This window comes from Nicotiana tomentosiformis, chromosome 6 (genome assembly GCF_000390325.3).
Source record: "Nicotiana tomentosiformis chromosome 6, ASM39032v3, whole genome shotgun sequence".
In the NCBI taxonomy this organism is placed as follows: domain Eukaryota; kingdom Viridiplantae; phylum Streptophyta; class Magnoliopsida; order Solanales; family Solanaceae; genus Nicotiana; species Nicotiana tomentosiformis.
The window spans coordinates 145,444,005-145,469,209 of NC_090817.1; the positions used below are offsets into that span (position 1 = coordinate 145,444,005).

General features: G+C 34.5%; 3 protein-coding genes across 4 annotated transcripts; 2 read left to right on the forward strand and 1 right to left on the reverse strand.

Moving 5' to 3' along the window:
* The first annotated feature begins 188 nt into the window (after positions 1–188).
* LOC104087609 (subtilisin-like protease SBT1.2) lies at positions 189–3,979 on the forward strand. The gene is made up of 4 exons (XM_009592139.4): positions 189–620; positions 1,225–1,911; positions 2,431–2,916; positions 2,995–3,979. The coding sequence occupies exons 1-4, from the start codon at positions 251–253 to the stop codon at positions 3,762–3,764; spliced, it is 2,313 nt and encodes a 770-aa protein (XP_009590434.1). The 5' UTR covers positions 189–250; the 3' UTR covers positions 3,765–3,979.
* Positions 3,980–5,783: 1,804 nt separating this feature from the next.
* LOC104087608 (nuclear transport factor 2-like) lies at positions 5,784–13,102 on the forward strand. Of its 2 annotated transcripts, none has more exons than XM_009592137.4 (9): positions 5,784–6,073; positions 6,230–6,364; positions 8,643–8,952; positions 9,392–9,738; positions 10,262–10,433; positions 10,591–10,712; positions 10,791–10,856; positions 11,628–11,712; positions 12,685–13,102. In XM_009592137.4, exons 1-9 carry the CDS (start codon positions 6,035–6,037, stop codon positions 12,789–12,791), a joined length of 1,383 nt encoding a protein of 460 aa, XP_009590432.1. In that variant the 5' UTR covers positions 5,784–6,034; the 3' UTR covers positions 12,792–13,102. The 2 variants fall into 2 exon arrangements, with proteins under 2 accessions (XP_009590432.1, XP_009590433.1); XM_009592138.4 differs by having other exon boundaries at positions 5,787–6,073; positions 12,691–13,102.
* A 7,463-nt stretch (positions 13,103–20,565) lies between these two features.
* Positions 20,566–23,397, reverse strand: LOC104113130 (plasmodesmata-located protein 2). Its single transcript, XM_009623231.4, has 3 exons — positions 22,515–23,397; positions 21,529–21,666; positions 20,566–20,954 (listed from the first exon to the last, which is right to left on the reverse strand). Exons 1-2 carry the CDS (start codon positions 23,266–23,268, stop codon positions 21,530–21,532), a joined length of 891 nt encoding a protein of 296 aa, XP_009621526.1. The 5' UTR covers positions 23,269–23,397; the 3' UTR covers positions 20,566–20,954; position 21,529.
* Between the last annotated feature and the right edge of the window lie 1,808 nt (positions 23,398–25,205).

Sequence of the window (25,205 nt, forward strand, 5' to 3'; positions counted from 1 at the left end):
CACGTTCTAAAATTTTCTTTCTACTACATGAACAAATTGGAACAAATTAATACTAAAAGATCATAGGAATATTTTCTTGATTTTTGAAATCTTGAAAATCATCTCGTGAAGAGGAGCTCTTAAATTTCACGAGTTTCCTCTTCTGTTTCACAAAACCAAATTTGAATTCTCTTCAACCCCTTTAAATACGACATCAAATCTTCCAAAAAAACATGCACTACATTCCAAGATTTGAGTACCTACTACTTACATGGAACTCAATATCCAATTCTACTTTCTTTGTTTCCTACTATGTTTTATTCCCTTGCTACAAGCTCAAAATTTACAAACTTACATAGTACAATTACATCCACATGCAACGACAAGAACCCCTTTTAGTTCTAAACTTCAATGGCACCTTTCATTTCTTGAAAAATTCATTTCCTCAGGAGAAGACTCTACTTCTCGACTTTTATACTCTTACCATTCTGCCTTTGAAGGTTTTGCTGCTCTACTATCTGAAAATGAGCTGAAAGCACTGAGGAAATCAAATAATGTGTTGTCCATATTTCCAGAGAGGAAACTTGAGATTCAGACAACTTACTCTTACAAATTCTTAGGACTTAGTCCTTCGAGGGAAGGTATGTTAGATAGTCTGTAACATATATATATATATATATATATATATATATATATATATATATATATATATATATATACACACACACATGTATAAATTGAGTTTAAGTTATATACACTGTCAGTATAAGCGTCAGTTTAAAAGTGACATGAAAGGGAGCCTTGGCGTAACTGGTAAAGTTGTTGCCATGTGACCAGGAAGTCACGGGTTCGAGCCGTGAAAACAGCCTCTTGCAGAAATGCAGGGTAAGGCTGCGTATAGTAGACCTCTGTGGTCCGACCCTTCCCCGACCCCATGCATAGCGGTAATTTAGTGCACCGGACTGCCTTTTTTAGTTTAAAAGTGACATGATGGCGTAAATATTTTTTATGCTGACAGTATATATAACTTAAACTCATATAAATTTAAATAAGGACATGTCTATTCATGAAATAAGATGACTATTCCGAATAGCCTTCTTTTAACTCAATAAATATGTGGCTTAAGTCAATTTGCAGTAGTACACAGGCAATGCCTCTTTAAGGAAAGTTGTTTTCACGCCTCAGAGTCTTTCTTCTTACTTTCTTTAATTCTGTCTTTATGTTAGTATGTTTTTTCCTAATAAGGTACTTGGTTAAAGTCTGGATTTGGTCGAGGGTCGATCATTGGAGTTCTTGATACTGGAATTTGGCCAGAAAGTCCAAGTTTTGTTGATCGTGGGATGCTTCCAATTCCAAAGAAATGGAAAGGTACTTGCCAAGAAGGACAAGATTTCAATTCTTCGAGTTGCAATCGCAAGCTTATTGGTGCAAGGTTCTTTCACATAGGACACATGGTTGCATCAAAGGAAACAACATCACTAGATTTAATGGAGGAATATTTGTCGCCTCGAGATTCACAAGGACATGGTACACATACAGCATCTACTGCAGGGGGAGCTCCGGTTCCAATGGCGAGTGTGCTTGGAAACGGAGCAGGAGAGGCTCGAGGGATGGCCCCTGGTGCTCATATCGCGATATATAAAGTTTGTTGGTCTAGTGGCTGTTATAGTTCTGATATACTTGCAGCAATGGATGCAGCTATTAGAGATGGAGTAGATGTATTGTCACTTTCACTTGGTGGTTTTCCTGTTCCACTTTATGAGGATACTATTGCTATTGGCAGTTTTCGCGCTATGGAACATGGGATTTCAGTTGTATGTGCTGCTGGAAATAATGGTCCAATTCAAAGTTCAGTAGCTAATGAAGCTCCTTGGATTTCCACTATTGGTGCTAGCACACTTGATAGGAAATTTCCAGCAATAATTCAGCTAGGTAACGTTACAATTTGTTTAAATATAAGTATACATATTAATTTTTTTAACATTACATCCTTTTATCTTAAGCTGGTTTTTTCTTCCCTATAAATTGTCGTTTACTTTGCCAGAAAAAATAACTTTCTAGTCTTGCATCTATTAGCATAGGCTTGTCATATCCACTAAAGTTGTTTGCATTCAATTACATATCAATCTCGCGAAATAGAGGAGCAAAAATTGATTTTAGGAAAAGAGTTATTTAACGTGTTTCATATCGGTCATTGTTAAAAAGCTTATAATGCTTCTTTTGTTCGACCAAAATGGAGATGAGTCCGAGTTCTCGACCTCCACAATTTGTGTCAGAGTCTATCAGAAACAGTCTCTCTACCTTCTCAAGGTACGGGTAAGGTTGTGTACACTCTACCCTCCCTATACCCACTTTGTGGGATTTCAGTGGGTTTGTTGTTGTTGATGTTGAGTTATTTAATGTGTTTCAACTTTCAAGCCTAAATTATTTGTGTTCTTTGTTTTCCAACAGGTAATGGCAAATATGTGTATGGAGAATCCTTGTACCCTGGGAAGCAAGTTCATAATACTCCAAAAATTCTTGAGCTTGTTTATCTCACAGATGGAGATAATGGAAGTGAATTTTGCTTAAGAGGGTCACTACCAAAATCAAAAGTCCAAGGAAAAATAGTAGTATGTAATCGCGGAGTCAATGGAAGAGCAGAGAAAGGTCAAGTTGTTAAAGAATCAGGTGGTGTTGCTATGATCCTGGCAAATACAGCAGTAAATTTGGAGGAAGATTCTGTCGATGTCCATGTCCTTCCAGCAACATTGATTGGTTTCGACGAATCAATTCAGTTGCAAAACTATATAAACTCAACACGAAAACCAACAGCTCGAATCATATTTGGAGGAACTGTTATTGGAAAATCTAGAGCACCAGCAGTTGCAGAATTTTCCTCGAGGGGTCCAAGTTTTACTGATCCTTCAATTCTCAAACCTGATTTAATTGCTCCAGGTTAGTAGCACAATATGATGTTTTGAACCCGAATCTTGTACTTATTAAATTTAAATTCTGGATCCGTCTCTGCTTTAGGTGTAAACATTATAGCTGCTTGGCCGCAAAATATAGGCCCCAGTGGCCTACCTGAGGATACAAGAAGAGTAAACTTCACTGTCTTATCAGGAACTTCAATGGCATGTCCTCATGTTAGTGGAATTGCGGCATTAATCCATTCAATTCATCCTAAATGGACACCAGCTGCAATAAAATCCGCGCTAATGACAACTGCTGATACAACTGATCACAAGGGAAAACCAATAATGGACGGCGACACACCAGCTGGAATTTTTGCTATAGGAGCTGGACATGTAAATCCTGGAAAAGCCGATGATCCTGGATTGGTATATGACATTCAGGCTAATGATTATATCACTCACCTATGTACTCTTGGGTACAAAAACTTTGAAATCTTTAGTATTACTCACAAGAATGTTAGTTGCCATGATATTTTACAGAAAAACAGGGATTTTAGCCTTAATTACCCCTCAATTTCTGTAATATTTAAGGCAGGTAAAACAAGAAAGATGATCACAAGGAGAGTAACAAATGTTGGGAGTTCTAATTCTGTTTATTCAGTTGATGTTGTTGCACCTGAGGGAGTTAAAGTTAGAGTTAAACCGCGACGTCTGATGTTTAAGCGTGTAAACCAAAGTTTAAGTTACAGAGTTTGGTTTATATCAAGGAAAAGATTTGGAAGTCAAAGAAGAAACTTTGCAGAAGGGCAATTGATGTGGATCAACTTAAGAAATAAAGATCAGAAAGTTAGAAGTCCTATTTCAGTGGCATGGGCTACAAAGAAGTGAAGGCTGTGGCTATTTTTATAAACTTGGAAAATAAGACATGTTACATGTTGTAAGCGTGTTATTATGCACGGATAGTGTAAAAATTCTTTACATTGTCGGTGTATGCAAGTCAAATCCATTTTGTAATAGTAGGAGCAGATTTTCATTGTCTTAATTCCAAACATTTAATTTGGATTTGCAGATTATATGATTTTGAGAATTTTGTGTGGTCTTAACTTTCACGTCCAATTCAATGTACTTGTCAGATCAATTTTTGCACAAAACGAATAACTAGATAGATAGCAAGTTCAAAGTGGATAAAGAAAGATACAAACAGAATAGAAAGGAAACATAACTGAATAATTAAATATATTTTTTATGATTTGAATTAGAGTAAAATCCATTTTACCCCTTTACCTATAAGGGTTGGGAAACAATACCTCCCCTCACATTTTGAATGGGAAAGGGAACCCCCATATACAATATTTTTTTGGTGAGAGTTCCTTTTTTAAAATAAAGATTTTTTTCTCTCTCTCTATCCTTTCAAAGGTTAAGTATAATATTTTTCATCCAAACCAATACTTGAATTTCATCTTTCTTGCTTGTAATATTTAAGATATTTTTTTATTATATTGAGGCCATTGTTAAAATTTCTGCAATAAAGAAAAAATTCTTGCATACAAAATTCAAGAAATATGGTGAACGCACATTCACCATGGATGCTTAAGCATTTCAATTTGAAAGAAAAAATACACTGAAATAGTCAATTCTCTGACATATATATTAGATGAAAGAATTGCTGCTATGAGTATTAATTTATTTATATATTTTCTTTGTATATTAAAATTATTGTACTAAAGCAATTATTAAACTTTACTTATTTTGAAAATATCTCTATTGAACATAAATTATAGTTGATAGTGTCACATTTGAAAATTCATTATGGAGACGTATTTGCATTACATCGTATCTTAAACTATGCAAAAAGAAGACTAAAGGGAAACTCCATAACTTATATAGATCCTAATTATTTATCATATTTTGAGCTTTTGGCTATAATGAAAGAACTTGGTTATTCTAAAAATTATCTATTCAAAAAAAAAAGATTTTTATTAAAAAAATTATTTCACCGGAAAACTATTGCACACGGGGTTCCTTTTCTCATTCAAAACGTGAGGGGTTATTGTTTCCCGATCCTTAAAAGTTAAAAGGGGTGTAGTGGATTTTACTCTTTGAATTATATATTTTTGTTAGTTCTAATTTAGGTTTGGGAAATGAACTGAATTAAGTTAACTCTTGTTAGCATTACTGAGTGCTTTATAATGGTAAAGTTTGAGTCAAGGTTGTCATTTTTAGCCACAAGGCATCCAAATTTTGGCAAATTTTGCTAGGCTTTCTTGGTCTTAAAAAGTAACACATCAAAGCTTATTGGATCATTTAGGCTAGCTATAAGAATATTTTGTCAAAAGATAAAGTATACAATTGTTAGTTACATTTTTTTTTTCTAGAAAGAAAAGAAGTTTTTGGTTTGGTTTGTTGGGTATTTTACCCTTTATTCAATTTCACCCACTTCTCTCCATTTAAAAAGGTACTAGCTTTTATTAAAATTGGTTTTATATATATTGTTTATACTTCATATATTTTCTTTATCAATTATTAAGTGATCAAGCTATGAAAATAACTCAATAAAATCACTTTTAAATTTATTGTAATAATGAAGTCATCCAATTTATCGCAGCCTAGAAAATCATTTGTGGTGCCCAAAAAAGGTGATGTAGCATGCTACTACAGTCACTAAACTTTCGAATTTCTAAAATGATACGAATTTTCACAAAGTCTCTATTTATTTCTTACATAAACTCCCAAGTCAATAATGTTTAGTTGATTATTTTTAATTATTTTTTACCAAATAATATTTGTATTTTTTTTAACCAGCTAAAATATTATTTACCTGAGAATGCAGTGAGTCATTGACAAGAATGCCACTGCAATTTTCGCCGCTCGTCCGACAAATTGCTTAACTTTCCATAGATCTATATTATGCTCCTCTCCATTATTCGCTCTCTTTCTCTCTGATTCGTAGAATCTCTTAAATCACCGTATCTCTCTCTATTCTCTGTAATAAATTCTCCTATTTAATAAAGAAGATACGGTACTTATGTATTGTAACATATATTACTAATAAGTTACCTTTTCTACGAATTGTAACAGTAATCTGCATCTCCTTTTTGAACCCTAAAGGTCTTGATCTAGGTTTTTTTTTGGGTGTGAACTCACTTGAGAGGGAAATAATGGCGAGCTCTTACTCTGCTCCAATCGGAGCCACTCAGGTTTTTTTTAATCATCGCCCTCTCTCACTATAATATGCAGTTTAATCCATTCCTGTTTTTATTGATTTATCTTAATATGTGTTGTTTTTTGCTTCTTCTTTTTTTTTTTTTTGTGTGTGTGTGTGTGTGTGTGTGTGTGTGTGTGTGTGTTTGTAGGTGGGTTCGTACTTTGTGCAACAATATTATCAGGTACTTCAACAGCAACCTGATTATGTTCATCAGTTTTATACTGATGCCAGCTCTATTGTGAGAGTTGATGGTGATTCAAGTGAATCAGCTTCTGCTCTTGTGGTCAGATTCTCGCTTCTTTTATCCTTTTTTTTTTGCTTAGTAGAATCCTAGACTTCCATTATTTTTCGAGATTTGATCTAATTGTGTTATGTCCTCACTTGTGTGGGATTACACTAGGTTGTTGTTGTTGTTGTTGATCTAATTCTGTTATGTATAACAATTAAAAAAACTTACAAATCAATACATAGTTGTTAAATAATTGGACTATCGTTCATATACACTCAAATCCTGGTAGAGGCAAAAGGCACTAGGTGATTTCTTCTTATTTGCCTAAGTCCCAGGTGATTCCTTTCATCTGCCTAAGCTCCTAGGTGATTCTTCTTATCCGCCTAAGCTGGTAGAGAAGAAAAAAAGTTACCCGGTACATGTGTTAGTGGGAGGCATAAGGTACTCCTTGAAATAGTCGAGGTGCGTGCAGGGTAGCTCGGACACCACCATCATACAAAAATCGATCAAATACTCCTTTCATAAAAAAAAAAATTGATTAATTATGCCTCATTCCAAAACTAGATAAGGTCTGCTATATGGATCCTTCGTATCCCCCTACCAACAAAGGAAAGGCTGATGGAAGGAGAGAGGTGTGGCGGGGAAGGAAAGCACTTTCTGAGATTGATATTTTTTTCCTATCTTTTTTTTTTGTCCTATCAAAAGTGAGGGAAGGGGGAGGAATGGAAAGCTCACATTGTTGATGGGACATTCACATTATCTCCTTTTCCTCTCATGCTCCCTTGTTTCTGGGTTGGTAAAGGTTCAACACACAAATCTTATTTCGAAGTGCTCTTTGAGGTCATATCATTCCACGACTAGTGAATTATCTGTCTTTTTAAGGCAAATTGGGAACTTTAGGAAGCTAGCGGTTGTCTAAAACTTCCAACGGAGAACGGACCTAATGTACGGAATTTTATTTCTACTTAGATTTGCATTATTTTCTTGATTTCTCATTTGTCATTCAATAGATTCTACCATTTAATTCTATTGTGATAATAATTGCATACAACGGCGAAGTGAAGAGAGAAATGCATCATGTAGATTGTCAATGATGAAATGATGCATTTCATGCTTAATATCCCACCTTGATGTCTAGATCTTGCTTGTCCTGAAGGGCTTTTCTGATTAAATTGGTGCTTTTTCACTGATTGCTTACCAATGATAAGCCCCGTAGAATGTAGGTTCCTCCATCTACCTTGAGAGAAACAGAGAAGAGAAGCGAAATTATAAAGTGTTTAGACATTTAGATTTAATCTGCTGGTTGTCTACCTTTATCATAGGTGGCTGCAAACGTGTATACCTTTTCATGCCATATACAGTTGAACACCTTTTGAGAATGCCACCATCTTATGTGTTATTCACTATTGATATATGGATATTATCTGAATAAACCAATCAACTACACCTCAATCCCACACTAGTTGGTATCAGCTATGTGAATTTATTTCTCTCCATGACGTCTATTTGAGCCATCTCTTTCTGATACAAAATAATTTTTCTTTTACGGCAAATCAGGGATTCTCTAGATTCATAAGCGAAGCTATTGGCTTTCGCTTTGCTAAATCGGATCGGAGATGATTCGAGCATCAGTGTTTATATATATGATATATGAGAATGAGATTTCATATCAATATATGGGTACACTGATCTCCGTGTGATATTTGTTTTGTAATTTTCTTTTTACGATATTTCTACTCAGCTTGAAAAGAAGCCTCTCTTAAGTTCAAGAGTTTAGAAAGGCTCTTAGCATGGGAAGGAGCTCAGACTTCCTTAACATACAAGGCTCTAGCCAGCGTAATGTGATTGAACAATAACTCTAACATATACCTCTTCTAACCAATGTAGGACTGTATACTAGCTCTTTTACGCCATTCCTCTGCCTCCTAAGTTGGAAATAGCAGGCGGATTTTATTTATATAAAAATAGGTGTTGGAATGTACCATGTGGATCTCCTGTTTTTTCTAAGAATGCTTGTACATGTTTTTTCGGATGCTTTGAAGGATCTGGCACAATTAGATTCTTTTGTATTTTGTGGAAATGGGTTGTACCGTACAACTAGTCGCATTACCAGATTCTCACTAGAATTCTGAAGAAAGTAATGAGGACTCTGGTTCTCTGATATAATGGAGAGTTGCTGTCCCTATTTAAGTTTTTTTGTTGAAAGGATCTTGTTGTTGCTTATGACTATTACTCTATTTAGTTTCTAGCTAACCTTATTTCCTTGCTTGAGGTAGTGTAACTAGCGTTATTTTGTTGTTAATCTTATCATGTGTATGTCTTCACTGTACAGCAAATTCATACTCTAATCATGTCAATGAGTTTCTCTGGAATTAAGATCAAGACGATAAATTCTCTTGAATCTTGGAATGGCGGTGTTCTTGTTGTGGTCTCTGGTTCTGTCAAGCTGAAGGATCTCAGTGGGTGGAGGAACTTTGTGCAAACATTTCTTCTTGCACCTCAGGAGAAGGGTTACTTTGTTCTGAATGATGTCTTTCATTTTGTTAATGAGGAGGGGAGTGAGCTTCCTCAAGCACCAGTAGGTTTACAGAACAATCTTGATGCTCAACCAACTGCTTCTTATCCTCTTGCAGAGCCACCAGGTATTGTTACATCTGGCCTGTATAAGATGCTAAACATGCCAAGATTTGTTTTTAGTAACAACCTCAGCTTCCTATTTTTTGTATTAATAATTGAAAATTTCAAGGATGGAAAGAGCTCCTTGCTCTCAGTTATTGCCCCATTATGGTTCTCTTTTTTATGTATGAGAGGGCTAATGTTACCTTTACACTGTACCAAGGGATATTTGGAACCAGTGTCACCTCTTTTAGTTTCCACTCGAAACTGTGGTGCTCCCATTTTCCCCCCCTTTTCTGTGTAAAGGGTGTGGGAGGGGACAACTGCAGGACTTTATGCTGGTTTTAGTTGCATGTCCTTTGTCCATAACTTTCTCTCTCAGATATTTAGCGAGCGTTCTCAAAAGCATATTTGATACTTGACAATGTTAGCATATGACTTGACTCGTTATAACTATATTTGCAGCCCATGACTATGCCTTAGAGGTGGAGGCAATTGAATATGTAAATTCAGTTCATATACAAGGGAATGATGGTGTTGAAGAGTATAGTTATCCAGAGCATGATCACGAGCACCAATCTGAAGCTGAGGCTGAGGCTGAGGCTGAGGCTGAGGCTGATGAGCCTGAGGCAGAGTCTGAGGCTGAGGCTGAAGTGCCAGAGGAGGCTCATTTGGGAGAAGAAACTGCTCAAGTAAGGTCATTAGAGGAGGAAACTGCTTTGCCAAATAATGTGGTCAAAGTCGTGCCAGAGCCTGAGCCTGCTGCAGAAGAACCTGTTGGAGAGCCTTCAAAGTTTAGTTATGCTGCTATTGTAAGTACATCCATCTTGCGCGCACCTTACGACTTGATCTGCATTTGTCTCTTTATGCACGAGTAATAGATCCCTTTATGGTCATTCAACCCTGCCAGATAATTGCACGAATATTAGATCTTACAGTAGGTGCTTTGATACATTATTTTAAACAGCAACTTGTCTATTACATGGCGTCTTGATCAGTTTGAATATTGGTTGGTATATTGGGCACATATCTTAAGTGAGAACTTCTTGTATAGAGTATAGACAGTGGATGAACAAAAGTAGATTCATCCACGTGTAGAATATACTTGGTGAAAGGAAGCAGTAAACAGTAATATTAGTAGAAATTTGTCCAATTTTTTATTTTGTTTTGACTTCTGGCCCTTGTTAGTTCCTGGAACTTAACTGTAGACGTAGAATTATCGTAAGGTGTCTGCAATGGTCTTTTGTTCTTGATTTCTATTTGTAAAGAGCTTAACTGGACATGGCATTTAATTGATCTTTTTTCCCGAAACACGGCATGTAATTTGATTGATAGTTAAGAGCTCCAAAAGGAAAACCCGCACCATCAATTCGTATCCAGCCATCTTATACCCAGACTGCACCACCTGTTTTGGAGTGGCAACCTCCTGTTGAGCAGTCACGCTCCATGTCCCCAGCTGTGCCGAATGCCAGTCTTGACCTGGCAGATGAAGGATCATCTCAAGAAGGTAATACAATTACACTACATCTTAAGGTGTCATTATTCATAACAATTATAACATCTCTGAGTTCCAGCAAGTGATAGAATGTGCTTTAGCATTCTTAGCATTCAATTTATGTATTGTCGAGGTTAGCTTTACTATGACTTTCTTCTGCCTTCCCCAGGGGAACCAAAGTCTGTCTACGTGAGGAATTTGCCATCTACTGTATCTTCTCTTGATATTTTGCAAGAGTTTAAGAACTTTGGGAAGATCAAGCAAGATGGAGTATTCTTAAGAAACCGCACGGTTAGTATATTTGGTGCTTCCTTATCTTGTTCCTTGTTGTCTATGCATGCTAATGTTTGGATTGCAATGGATTAACAGGATGTTGGCGTTTGCTATGCCTTTGTTGAGTTTGAAGAAGTCCAAGGTGTACAAAATGCAATCAAGGTTTGAACCTCACTAAGTTCGAGACTGTAATTTGGTCAACTTTTTCAATTGCTCGATATGACTCATTTAGGTGTACCTTATCCCTTGATGTGACTCTTCATAACTGTTCACTTCAACTTTTATGTTGGCTTTCTTTAGCATTTATACGATGCATGTTTGAGATGTTTTAGGTTATATGGTAATTTCTATAATGTTCTTGTTTTTAATGGTTATGGATCTGTGATCCATTAGTAGATGTTGGAAATCTTGTGGAGATATTCACTTGAGACATATTGGAGCTGAAGTTAGTTGTCTCAAGTTATAGCATCTCCATGACTTCATCTCATTGTGTTTGACATACTTACTATTTGAAGAATCAAATGCATTCTTTTTACCACCTGTCCAAGCGTTACCCAGTACCTGTGCTGGTAAGAGGTAGCAGGTACCCTGTGGAATTAGTCGAGGTGCGCACAAGTTGGTCCGGGAACCACGTTTATCAAAGAAAAAAGAATCTGAGACATTCTTCTCTGACACGAACTGCCTGTTGTTATCTTTGTATTCTTATATTTGTCTTAGTAAGTTCTTCCGCAATAATTAACCCGATTGATTTCTAAATTTAGACCCTAAATTGATCGGTTTCATTTTTGTACTCCGGATTAGATTATTCTTTCTGGGTGGGGCTTAGATTTCATGATTACTGTCATATGTTTATATTCAGGGATTGTCTTTATATGTCGTGTGAACCTTCGTTATGTCTAGTATATCATACAATTTTTCTTCCTACTTGCTTAGGCATCACCAATACAGTTGGCTGGAAGGCAAGTCTACATTGAGGAGAGGAGACCAATCAGCAGTAGCACTTCTCGTGGAGGAGGAAGTATGTGCCTCAAAACTGATATCAATTTTAAAATGTCTTGATCTTATTTTTATGTTACCCTTGGATATTTGACGGAATTCTTTGCCTTGACATTTAACCTTCATTTGTTAGTCCATTTTTCTGAAGTGGACATGGGTAGGAAATATTCCCCTTACTGTTATTTTAAGATTGGGAGGTCAATTTTAAAATTCTAAAGATGGTTGTTCAGTTCTCATTGAGTGGGAAGCATGTGATAATAGAATTTCTCATTTGCTTGGACTAGAATTGGTGATGGAATAATGTGGATACTATGTGTCAGGACAAAAGCTCACTTGGTGAAGAGTCAAATAGGATCTACGAGGGCATCCACCCATTGAAAATAACACAATTCAGTAGACTTCCCCTTGGTGAAAAGTACTCGTTTACCCTCTAGGGACTCAGTTAAATGCAGTGGTGCGAGAAAACTATGCACTGGTTGTTGCACATGGTATTATAGATAGTGCTTATAAGGTTTAAGGTGTTGAACAAGAGGTGAGCCCATTGAAGGGAAGTCTGGGTTGGTGGCGGACTAGGACAGAATTAAACAAAAAAGAACCCCGAATTGGCATGCCCATTAATTTTGGTTTCCCTAGTAGTGTCCTCAGCCTAAATCCAATGTGGGATATGAGTCTTGGGCTTGTACCAACCTGAGGTATCACACATGGCTAGGCTCTTTTTATGTCAATACCCCTCTGCTCGGCATAAGGAGTCTCTGTATGGTATATAAGAGTGTGCAGTTTTTTTTCTATATGATTGTTCCATTTGTTAACTGAATTTGCCCTTCTACATCTGCCTTGGTTCATGAGAAATTTTATTGTATGAGTGCAGATAGCTGATAAAGGAAGTGGTAATATAATTGCTATCATTTGGTTAAAAAACTGTAGTGTTTGTTGCTGTTTGGTTTGCGTATTTGACCCTCTTTCGCTAACATTCTTCTCTAAATGCCTTGATCAGGATCAGGAAGGGGAAGAGGAAGAGGAGGTCGTCCTGGGGGGCGAACTTTTGGTAGGGGAAGCAATCCAGATGACAGAGTGAAGAGCAATGGCTTTCGTGGTATATGATGATACTAGAGCATGAATGGCCAAACTTGCATACTAAGTTACGATTCTGGTGTTGGGATCAATAAGGAACGTGGTTACTGGTTAGCTTTTATATTTTTGATGTTATTGTCTTTCTATGGAAGGATTATATTGCTACCAGTTCTCTTTTCCCCGAGCATTTGAGAGAGATTTCCCCATCTTTCTCCTGTAGCTTAAGGTGTGTTAGTATTCTGCTCTTAATTCTTTTTTGTCTTGCAATTCTAGAGGCAATACTTATATTTTTGGAGTCATGCAAAGTGAGAAATACTGAGCATAGCTGAAAGTTTGGTCTATGGGGTTATCTAGTCCTCCACTTCTTTTCTCTGTGTTTCAGAATTATCATGATGTCTTTATACTTGTTATAATGGAAACAGTCGGTCCATCAGAAAATCCAACATTCCCCTGTGGATACTTGCATAAGCTGCACGTATATGGCTGTTAAGACGTATAAAAGTAGTAAGCTGTTAATTTAATATACACGATGGTTCGTGAGTATTATTTATGTAGTGATTGTTGGCCTTAAATAGAATAGATCAAGGTTTAAATTTCAGCGCAGAACAAAAAAATGCTAGGTGATTTCTTATTTTCTGCGTAATTGTTTTCTTTGATTTAGTAAATTAGTTCTCAGCTGCGCAAATTTTTGTTCCCGGCTATTGCCTTCATGCCTGTTGACTCTGCCCTATTGCAGCCAAAGGCGGATGTAGTCTTAGAAAAGTAGCTTCGTCAACTTGACTTGTGTATCTATAAATTTATATATACTCATATTAAGTTAACACCTATTGTCGCAACATAGCAGTGGGAATGCTATTATGCACTTAACGTCTCGTATCTATGGATGCCATCAACAGCACTAGCATCAGCTACTCTTAGCCATCTTGCAGGATACATATCTCCTCTACCCTCTGCCACTTTTAACAACTCACAGCTCATTTCCTCTTTTATAACGTTATTGGGCATACAGGATCATCTTCTTTTTCGTGATAATTTCTGAATTATGAAATGAGAAAAGATGAGATGGGTTCCAACATGGAATTGTGGGGTTCAAGTAGAAAACTTCTGGGGTGGTGGTTTCAAAGGCTGAATTATGGAAGCCATTAGTCGAGTCAAGATCCTGTCATTGCCCACAAACCGAAGGAGATATGAGAGAGTTAGAACTTACTGAATCGTGGTGAAATATGCATATATTTGTAGAGATGAATGAATTCAGCAGCTAAAACGTGTAAAGCCAAAAGTTGCAACAACTTGTTCTTGCTGGTTTTTATCTCTTCAGTATAAATTTTGATGGATATTCGAATATCCATTTGACACTTTATTACTACGTCCAAAATTTAATTAAACTTTTCTGCTTTTTTGGCCTTAAAAGTTTTCTTCGAGAGAAGGGATAATTGATCATTTGTCATTATTGTACAGTTATATTTGTTTTTGTTACGATATATAAATTCCACTACTCCTCTCTTACTTAATGTTGAAGGCAAGTAATCACAAGAAAAATTACGAAACAAGCTTCATTTGCCGGGAAAGAAGAAAAACGAAAAGCAAGCAAGCAAAACAAAGAGTCGCATCAACATGATTGGTTAGTACCAGTAGGATGTCTATTTAGAGGGGGAAATGAAAACTTGGAAGAATAAAGGACCGCACATCTTCACTTTGCTCTTGAAAAAAAAAAAAGACAAATACCTTCGGGGCTTTAGTCGAGTTGTAAAAGCACAGCGCATGTTATATGAATCAGGTGTAGCGTAAGGCATGTTGTGTGGATTAAGAATTTAGCGCATGCTGTATAAATCAGGTATAACGTAAGGCATATTGTGTGGATTAGGAATATGTCACATGTTCGAACTCATTATCCTCCGAATATCGATAATACTGTTATGAAATAAAAGCAACTTAGTAAAATATGAACAAGACATGTTGTTATGAAATAAAAGCAATTTAGTAAAACATGAACAAAAAAATGGAGATAGAGAGAAGGAAGAAGTTTTCTTCTTCAATTGTGTGTATTTTCCTATCTATTACAAGGCCTTTATATAGGCATGAAAAGTGAAGAAAAATATGTCATTGAATATGTCATTAAGCATAGAAATATGTCATTGAATATGTCATTAAGCATTTGAGAAGATCATGGATGAAGAGTAGACATCCACTATAATTTGATTTTTCTTATAACACTCCCCCTTGGATGTCCATAGATAATGTGCCTCGTTAAAACCTTATTAGGAAAAAATCCTATGGAAAAAAAAATGCTAGTGAAGGAAAAAGAGTACACATGTTTAGAAATACGTCTTTTGGTTGCCTCGTTAAAAACCTTGCAAGGAAAACCCAGTGGGACAAAATCTTGTAAGAAAAAAAGAGTACAACGCGTATTAACTCCCCCTGATGAGAGCATCAATTCACATCCTTGAGCCTTCGCATCCCAATCTTGTATACTAGTTTCTTGAAGGTTGACGTCGGTAGAGATTTGGTGAACAAATCAGCCATATTGTCACTTGAACGGATCTGTTGCATATTAATATCACCATTCTTTTGAAGATCATGTGTAAAAAATAACTTTGGTGAAATGTACTTTGTCTTATCCCCTTTTATGAATCCTCCCTTCAATTGGGCTATGCATGCTGCATTATCTTCATACAAAATTGTGGGTAATTTGTCACACTTCAAACCACATTTGTCTCGAATAAGATGTATTATAGACCTCAACCATGCACATTCTCAACTTGCTTCATGAATAGCAATTATCTCAGCATGATTAGATGAAGTAGCCACGATTGATTGCTTAGTCGATCGCCAAGATATGGCAGTGCCTCCATATGTAAACACATAGCCTGTCTGAGATCGAACCTTTTGTGGGTCATATAAATACCCAGCATCAACATAACCAACAAGATCAGGACTGCAATCATTGCCATAAAATAATCTCATACCGGTAGTCCCTTTTAGATACCGCAATATGTGTTTGATTCTATTCCAATGTCTCCTTGTAGGAGCAGAGCTATATCTTGTTAAGATATTAACTGAAAAAGTTATGTCAGACCTTGTAATGTTAGAAAGATACATTAGTACACCAATTGTACTAAGAAATGGTATGTCGGGACCAAGAAGCTCTTCATTATTTTCATGAGGTCGGAATGGATGTGCTTTATCCATATAAAATCGCTTTAAAATTATTTTAGTGTATGTTGATTGATGGACAAAAATTTCATCTTTCATATACTCAATTTGTAGACCAAGATAAAATTTTGTCTTTCCAAGATCTTTCATTTCAAATCTTTCTTGAAATAGTCTACTACTTTAGGAAGCTCTACTGCTTTAGGAAGCTCCCTAGGAGTTCCAATGATATTTAAATCATCAACATTCACGGTGATTATAATAAATTTAGATCCAGATCTTTTTATAAATACACAAGGACAAATTGAATCATTCTTGTACCCTTCTTTCAACAGGTACTCACTTAGGCGATTATACCACATGCGCCCTGATTGTTTCAATCCGTATAAGAATTTTTGAAGCTTTATTTAATAAATTTCTTGGAAACCTTAATATGCTTCAGAACAATTTAAATCCTTCAATGATTTCTATTATACGCATATCACGTTTTTCTTGTATTGTCCTATTAAAACCTGAAATGGCGACATCCACCACATGAGAACATGTCTCTATATAATCAATGCCAGGTTATTTACAAATCTTCTTGTGACACAAGTCGTCTTTATGTCTATCGACTTGACCCTTGTTTTCCCGCACAAGAACACATTTATACCTCCACTGGCTTTATACTTTCAGGTGTTGGGACTATCCGTCCAACTTCATATTTTTCATGTGAAATTAATTTTCATTGCGTATTTTTCATTTGGCCAATCATTTATCTGTACAAATTTTACGACAGATTTGAGCTCAAGATCCTCGTCAATATTAATAATATTGAGCACTACATTATATTAACAATATCGTCGACGATAATTTTATATCGGTTCTACTATTACCCAATAAAGACATAACTTATTGAGATCTCTTTATCTTATTATTTTCAGGTACCTGAGCCTCTCTCATGAGGTCTTAGGAAGTGTTATGTCGTGGTGCTCTTCTAGAGCACTTGCCTCCTTATTATGACCATCTTGAACATTTGCTCCTCTCCTTCTTCAAGGAGTTTTATCTTTGGAACCGATTAGTCTATTATGCTTTATGCATGCCATGGACTCTATTCATTATGAACTTTATTTTATTTGGAGCATTAGCAGCTGAATATGACATTTAGCTTTGGGTCAGCAAATACGCCTGGTAATATTTTGCAAATGAATTATCACTTGAACTTCAAGTTCACATTTTGTCGTACGAGGATCTCGGTGTACTCATAATAATTCATTACATGCATTACTTTTTCAGCTGCCCATTTTCTTCCCCTATTGTTGGGATCACCAACACATATCCCTAGCCTTATTTGGGATCCATCTTTGTGCATTGCGGTGGAGCAATTAAATCATATAGCACATTCATATTTCTAGATGAAAATTATTTGGTTCCTGACCCCTGAACCGATTGTGATAGGGAGAACTTATCATAACTTAGCTAGATGCGTACAAGTGCTGTTGTATATTAAATAATACATCACATACCAAATTTTATTTTTTTTTGGCAATTTTGTTCTCATAACCAATGGTTTAGATATAATTGGAGGTATATAATTTCTGTTAAACCAACTTGGATTTAAACCAGTATTATCAAGATAAATCATCATAATTTATATTCTGGAACTTGCTCTAATAATTTAAGCAATCAATCTTGCAAAAGCCAAACTACAAGTTGATAACAAATGCACATGTGACCATAGAATAGATGCATCTATTAAAATCATATAATAGTAAACGGTCCACGTGGAAGGTGACTGGGCCCATATATTTATCACCTTTTATTCGTTCCAGAAATCAAGGGATTCAATCCCAACCTTAAGTGGTATATCATGAGAATAAGCAGCACAAAAAAATTCTTGAGGAATCTTATATTTCTTCAATATATGCCAATGTAATTCTCAATTAATTTTTCGCATCATAATTGAACCGAGATGGTCAACCGGTCATGCCAACTAATATTTGTTTCAGTAAAACTCTAGTTTACTTGTGACATATGATTCCATCATCATGCTTATATTTGTGTAGTACAAATAGAAAGAAAATCGAGTAATCTTTCATATTTACCCGTTATGATTATAGAAATATGAAGATATTCAATATTTCATTCATTTATAGTCTCAAAATGTCAACCACTTTGACTTATACATTTGAAACTCAAAAAGTTTCTTTTGAGACTTTATAATATCAATGTCGTGAATAATTTTATTCATCTGGATAGTAACAAATTAATTTTGCCGGAGCTCTTAACAACTTTTGTACTACAAAATCTTTTGTCACACCATTCATATGATAAATGTCTCCTTTACGGAGAAACTTATATCTTAATAAATTATCATAGTTAAAATCATCATAAGCAAAATCACTTCTTGCTTTAATTTTGCCTTTAATAACTTTTTATAAGGCACACCAAAATATTTTTTTTGGCGTATCACATGTACGCGACCAATGACATATTCATGTAACCACACAATAATATTTATTCTCTTTATTTCACTCAAACCTCCCTCATAGGTGAGTTGTGTGGTATTCATCTAATCATGCATTGCATGTCTTTATTCATTGCTTTTATCATATATTGCCACATTCACCTTTAGGAATGAGTCTTCATTCTTAATGCTTGTCACAAGTCACATTCTCTTTGGATTATAATCAACGCCGTGCTTTATTATTTTTCATATCAATTTGATGGTAAACATTGCCTACACATTTTGAAGGACTATTTTGAGAACCCTTATTGTTCTCCTTTTATAATCATAGTGATAATTATTATTATTTTGATCTTTGGAACGCCCACGTTCATTATTCAACCACTTGTCTTCATTTAGACTTGTTATGCGCCACTACCACATTCACTTCAAGAATGGAGCAAATCAAGTGGGGCATAGTCATGCCTTTTCATGAAAAATATATTATTTTTCTTTAGTCATTATTATATCATCAATATGGTATAGTGGGACTCAAACCTAATATCTTGCCAATATAAAGGCATGTTAGGCCATAATGAATTGTGACTCAAACCCAACTCTTATCATCATGGAGCATCAAGACTTGATCCTGATGTCTTACCCTCATGGTTCATTGTGACTTGAACTCATTGAAGCTGATATCATTAATAGCAAAGGACAAAAACAATTTCAAATACGAAAGAAATGCTTACCTTTTGAGTTAAACTCTTCATAATGTCATTTGGATATAATTCTCAACAATAGACTTTTCGTTTACTCAAATCAGCTAAGTAATTAGTGTCAAACAGATATATGAAAATATAAAATAATATTGAAAATTCACATGTGGTCTTTGCTGCAATAAGCTTACTTCAAGATGAAAGTGATATGACCAAAACATTAAAGAAAAATGATATATCAAATAGAATAATATAGTACTACTAGTTACCATACATTTTTGTGGAAATTAAGTATTATGCTCTCTAGAAAAACAAAGAGATATAGCAGAACCTTTAGGTTAATCAGGGAATCAAAGAAAAATTAGGGGACAAATCTCTCTCTACTATCTACTACTATATGTTTTCCATATAGAAATGATTCAACGTGTTAATTTGATAAGAACTATCACAAATAAAAATTTTGGTGTAGTACATACTTCTTGTACTAATATTTTATCTTATTAAAATAAAATAGTTATGAGTATTATTATTATTATTATTATTATTATTATTATTATTATTATTATTATTATTATTATTATTATTATTATTATATTTTAATGGCATGAATCATTAAAATAGTGAAAAATAATTTTCTACTTATCCTTCTCAATCCACAAATAAAATTTACTAAACATTAAAGCTACTTTTGATATAAGAAGACAATAGTGCTCTAATCAAATATATATGGAACACAAGTGTTAGGAATTCTTTTTCTTTTCTAACCATGTAGGCATAAAAAACTAATTAAAGCTAAGTGTCACACATATATATAGATTAAGATTTTTGGTTTGATTATCATGTTGTCATATTGCATATAAGTGTAAACTCAAAGCTAGACATGAATTAGCAAACATATGCTGACATAAGAATTTAAAAGTAAAGCTTACTGGACCGAAAAGAAATTTGACTAACTCTGGTTGAAAGAAGATAAAATTCGATTAAAGCACATAATCTCAGTTGGTTAGAGCATCGTGCTGATAACGTGTTATGAAATAAAAGCAACTTAGTAAAACATGAACAAGACATGTTGTTATGAAATAAAAGCAATTTAGTAAAACATGAACAAAAAAAATGGAGATAGAGAGAAGGAAGAGGTTTTCTTCTTCAATTGTGTGTATTTTCCTATCTATTACAAGACCTTTATATAGGCATAAAAAGTGAAGAAAAATATGTCATTGAATATGTCATTAAGCATAGAAATATGTCATTGAATATGTCATTAAGCATTTGAGAAGATCATGGATGAAGAGTAGACATCCACCATAATTTGATTTTTCTTATAACAAATACATATAATATGGATTATGAGTATATCACGAGTTCGAACCATTATTCACCAAAATTTTCAAATCGTGCATCCACTGAAATTGCTCGATTATCAAAAAAGACAACATTTACTTGCTTTTTCTAATATTTCCTTTTTGTGAAGTCATCAAATTTGACACTTTTAGTATAAAAGCAACTGCAGTATGTTGATCCATAACTTTTTCATAAAGCAATTCATATGTGGATGTACAATCATATGATTTCCAGCAAAAGAAAAAGAAGCATTAATACAACCAATTCTAGTGCTTAGTCTTACAAAGACAGCTCTTTCATGTTTAATTCACCACTATTTACTTTGTACTTCAAAGAGCAAAAAAAAGGACCAAAACTTGGTTAAGAAGGAAAATCCTGGAAATTGGAGCCAATACAAAGCACAAAAGGCAGATCTTCCTTTCCTTCATCACCACACTATCTCCTCTTTCTTTACAGTTTATAAACCCAAAATCATGCAAACTAACTTTACACTTTTGTCTTTTCTAGAGCCATCTCCTTAAAATCTCTGCCCATTTTGTCATTCCTTTAGATACTGACCTACATACATTGCATGATCAAGTGTTATCAGAATAAACACCTCAATTAAATATATAAGTAAATATTAATGAAATGTATATTTTTAGCCGCTCTCAAATATAATCGCCAATAAAATACATATATATATATATATATATATATATATATATATAATTTATACACTTTTTCGCTACCGAATGCAATTAGTTACGGCTTGGCTTGTATTTTGCCCTGAATATTAAGCATAAATCTTTCAATTATTGTGTATCCAAGAATGTGGCCTAACAATCAAAGAAGTGGGGATGAAAAGTCAGGGAAACTAGAGTTCAAATTCTACGAGAGGCAAAAAATGCTAGATGATTTTTCTCCATCTGCTTAAGCCTTGATCGACACTGATAGCAAGTATTCAGTAGAATAATCAACATGCGCATAGGCTAGTCCGAACACCACCGATATCAACAAACAAATAAATAAATCTTTCTATTGTTAAGAACTACACCAATTTTCTCTTTTAAGAGTTCCAATATGAACATTGGAACTATTCTTAGGAACTCAAAGAACAATTGAAAATAGTCAAAAGTTGTGTAATACTAACCTCATCCTCCACCATACTTTGATTTACTTTTTTTCTTGAAAGCTGATCTTGTAACTAGCAAACAAGCAACTCCTAAACCCACACCAACCATTCCACCCAAGACTATAGCCACTGTCTTTTGAGTACTCTGCCTTGTTCCTACACCATCAATAAAACACAGTAGATATTTCAATAATTAAAAACCTTGATCATTTCAAAAATTATCTACTACTCCTATTGTGAAAATGATCTCAGAAACCCATTTAACAAACCAAAAAAAAAAAAAAAATTAATGAATGTCACTTGGTAATACAAGTGTTAATCAATGCACAAAATACTTCAGGACTATTGAAAGTCATCGAAAATGCAACTTCAATTGTACTAACAACTACATCTTAATCGAACCCGATAGTGTAATTTAATAGTCAATAAAGTATGTTAAAAACATAAGAAACTAATTCAAATTCTGAATTCCAATAGAGGGGAAAAACATTTGATGATTTCTTTTATCTGTCTAAGCTTTGGCAAACAAAATTACGAGTTGTCACATCCAGTGAAGTAGTTGATGCACGTGTAAATTCGCCATGACACCATCATTATAAAAAATAAAGAATAAAAATAAAAAACTATTACACAATTCCAAAGTAATTTAAAATCGACTATATGAATTTTCTATATCAATCTTATTTCATTTGAACTCATTTCATTCAATTACTAATTAATTTGTCTTTAGAAAAACTTTACTATACTTATAAGACACGGGTTTGAGCCGTGGAGCCGTGGAACAAGGGTAAAATTATCTCTGTGTGACCTACATGTCACGGGTTCGAACCGTGAAAGCATCCACTAATGCTTGCATTAGGATAGACCGTAGACTGTTTACATCACACACACCCCTTGGGATGCGGTGTTCACCTGATCCTGCGTGAACACGAGATATCTTGTGCATCGAGCTGTTTTTTTATTTATTTATTATTATAATGATAAGTGATAATATTAAAAATTACCTGATGGAGAAAGTGATTTACCGGGCACACCATTAGGATAATAAGTGTAACTAATATAGCACTGTTGCAGATACATATGAGCAGAAATAGAATTCCCACATTCACTTTTAGCTTTCCCAACAGCATTTTTCACACAGTTCACACAGTCCCCACTCTCTAAATCACCTTCACACTGACCCAACACATAAACCGACTGATACCCACCTGCATAAAACCCATTCCCACTCGAAACCCCTTTACTTATTTCTCCTAACGCAGTCTCAAGCTTATCACTAAACCCAGTTCCACTCGCCTGAGTTGAACCGCAAACTTTAAACAGCAACTCAGTGGGTCCCACTGTCTGAAACCCAGCAACCTCGTACCTTAAATAACACCCATTGAGCTGAATTCTTGCTGCTATAGATTCTCCACATAGTTTTTGGGACATGTTTGGTATTTTCTTGACACAATTGTTACAGTCAGAGTTTGAAAGATCACCTCTGCATTGAAAAAGACCAGAAATTGCTGAACTGCCACTACCAGCTGTGGTTTTGTAGAATTTTGTGGTTAAAGATTGTGAGACCAAGTTGTTAAAAAGGGTGTTTAGTGTTTGTGAGTAAAACCCAGATGGGAATTTTTGGTTAGCACAGCCTTTGTATACAAAGTTTGTAAGTTGTTCAGATGATGAAGATACAAGATTAATGGGAAATAAAAATGAAGAGAGAAATAGGAAAAGGATGGAGAATGTTTTTTTGGGAATTTGAGATGGACCCATTTTAGGATTTGAATATTGGAATAAGTATAAACATGAGATGAGATGCTTGTTGGAAGAATTTGATGTGTGTTGGGGGTGGGGGTGGATTTGGTTTTTTGGTGTGTTTCTAGAGGCTATTTATTAGGCTAAGAACAAAGAAGAAAGTGAAATAGTATTAGGGGGCTTTTTTATGGTTATGGGATAAACTTCCTTTTTAAGTACTTAGCCTTGCCTAAATAGTTGGCAAATAATTTAATCAAATGTATGCTATGACATGCATTATTTTACTATAGTCGTTTTCAGAGTGTTCGGTTCATTTTGCTTGCATCCTGGTTATTCTATCGGATATTTTTTTTTTTATTTGGACATAGTTACTGTATTCATCCAAACTTAGATAGATGGAAAAGAAATCAATTTTTATCTTTGTTGGGGTTTAAATTTAAATTTTTTCGTAATTTTTTCTCATTTCATTGACCGCTAAATTATACCTTTGGATGGTTGAGCCAAGACCATTTTCAATGGAAGTGATTAAATAAGTTTATAGTACTACAAATAGCGGTAGATGTATCAGGTAACCAATGAGTTTAACCAATTCAACAAATATTAAATTTTAAACTCATAATTTAAAAAATACAATGCATTCACTAGTAATAAACTAAAGGTCAAACCAATCAAATTTAAATGTTGAATTCGCCTCTAATTCTAAGCTAGCTTTTAGTCATAGATTTTCAAATTTGTTTTAAAAAATCTGATTTGGTGAAGTTTGGTTTGAAGATGAAAATATGTTTTGACATATTTTTTCAAAACATATTTCACTTTTTCTTTGTTTGAAAAAACATGAAATGTGACTTATACCCATAAGTCTAAAAACTATCAAAAATACCCAACAATACCAAACAAACAAAGTTGTTAATCTTGTATATGTAGAACCTTCGTTGATGTCATTCATTATCATTATCACAAACCATAGTCCTGGACATATAAGTTTGGCACAAAATTATCATTTTTATAATGAACTACATAATACACTATCCTAAAATCATAACTTGATATTTTAATATCAAATGCTAATAACATAATTATTAGCCACTATAATTCGTCAAATTGCAATAACATTACAAGATTCATCAGTCCAAAAAAAAAATGATACTAGTAATTAGCTGGTGGTTAGTTGGATCATAATAGATGGTGGTCTTTTTTATAAAATACAAAAATTTGGGGTAATTTTTGAAATTGTTAAAAAATCTAATAGTGATATTTTGGGCCAAAAACATGTCTAGAGCTAGTTTTGTGATTTGAAAAATTTGTTTTCAAAACATGTATAAAATCTAAAAACAAACATGTTTTGCCAAAAAAAAAAATTTGGAAAAATCTTGGCAAAATCTATGACGAAACCGGTGTTAAGTATTAGTTGTCAATAGAATTTTATTCTCACTCATCCGTCATTATACCCCACTCTTTTTCTTTAGTTAAGTTTAAGACTAATCATATTTTGCAAAACTTTCTTAAACAGAGTTTTAAAAAAAAAAGTGCAATGAAATGGAGTAAATGTTATGACAGACATTATTAACTAATGCCATTTTCTATTGGAATTTCATATAGTTTCTGGTACTACTTAGTTGGCAAATGAACAAAGAGAATGTGATTTGCATGCCAAATGTACGACAGTGTCTGGCTAATGAGCAGTGAAGAAAAGGAGAATGTGATGTCTGCCTTTTGGTTGGGACATTGGGCTCTGTTACTTATAACATTGTAAATTTATAACTGTATCAGTATATTATATTACTGTACGAAATAAATGTGGAAAATGCCCTCTGCACGGTGAAATGGGAGGGGCAAAAAGCAATACATTCTCCAGTTGGTTGAAATGAGGGATGTGCATTTATAATTAAATTCGTAGCTAATTGGAATTTTAATTAGTACCCTGATCTGAATTTTCAATGGAAAGGTTTAAGAAT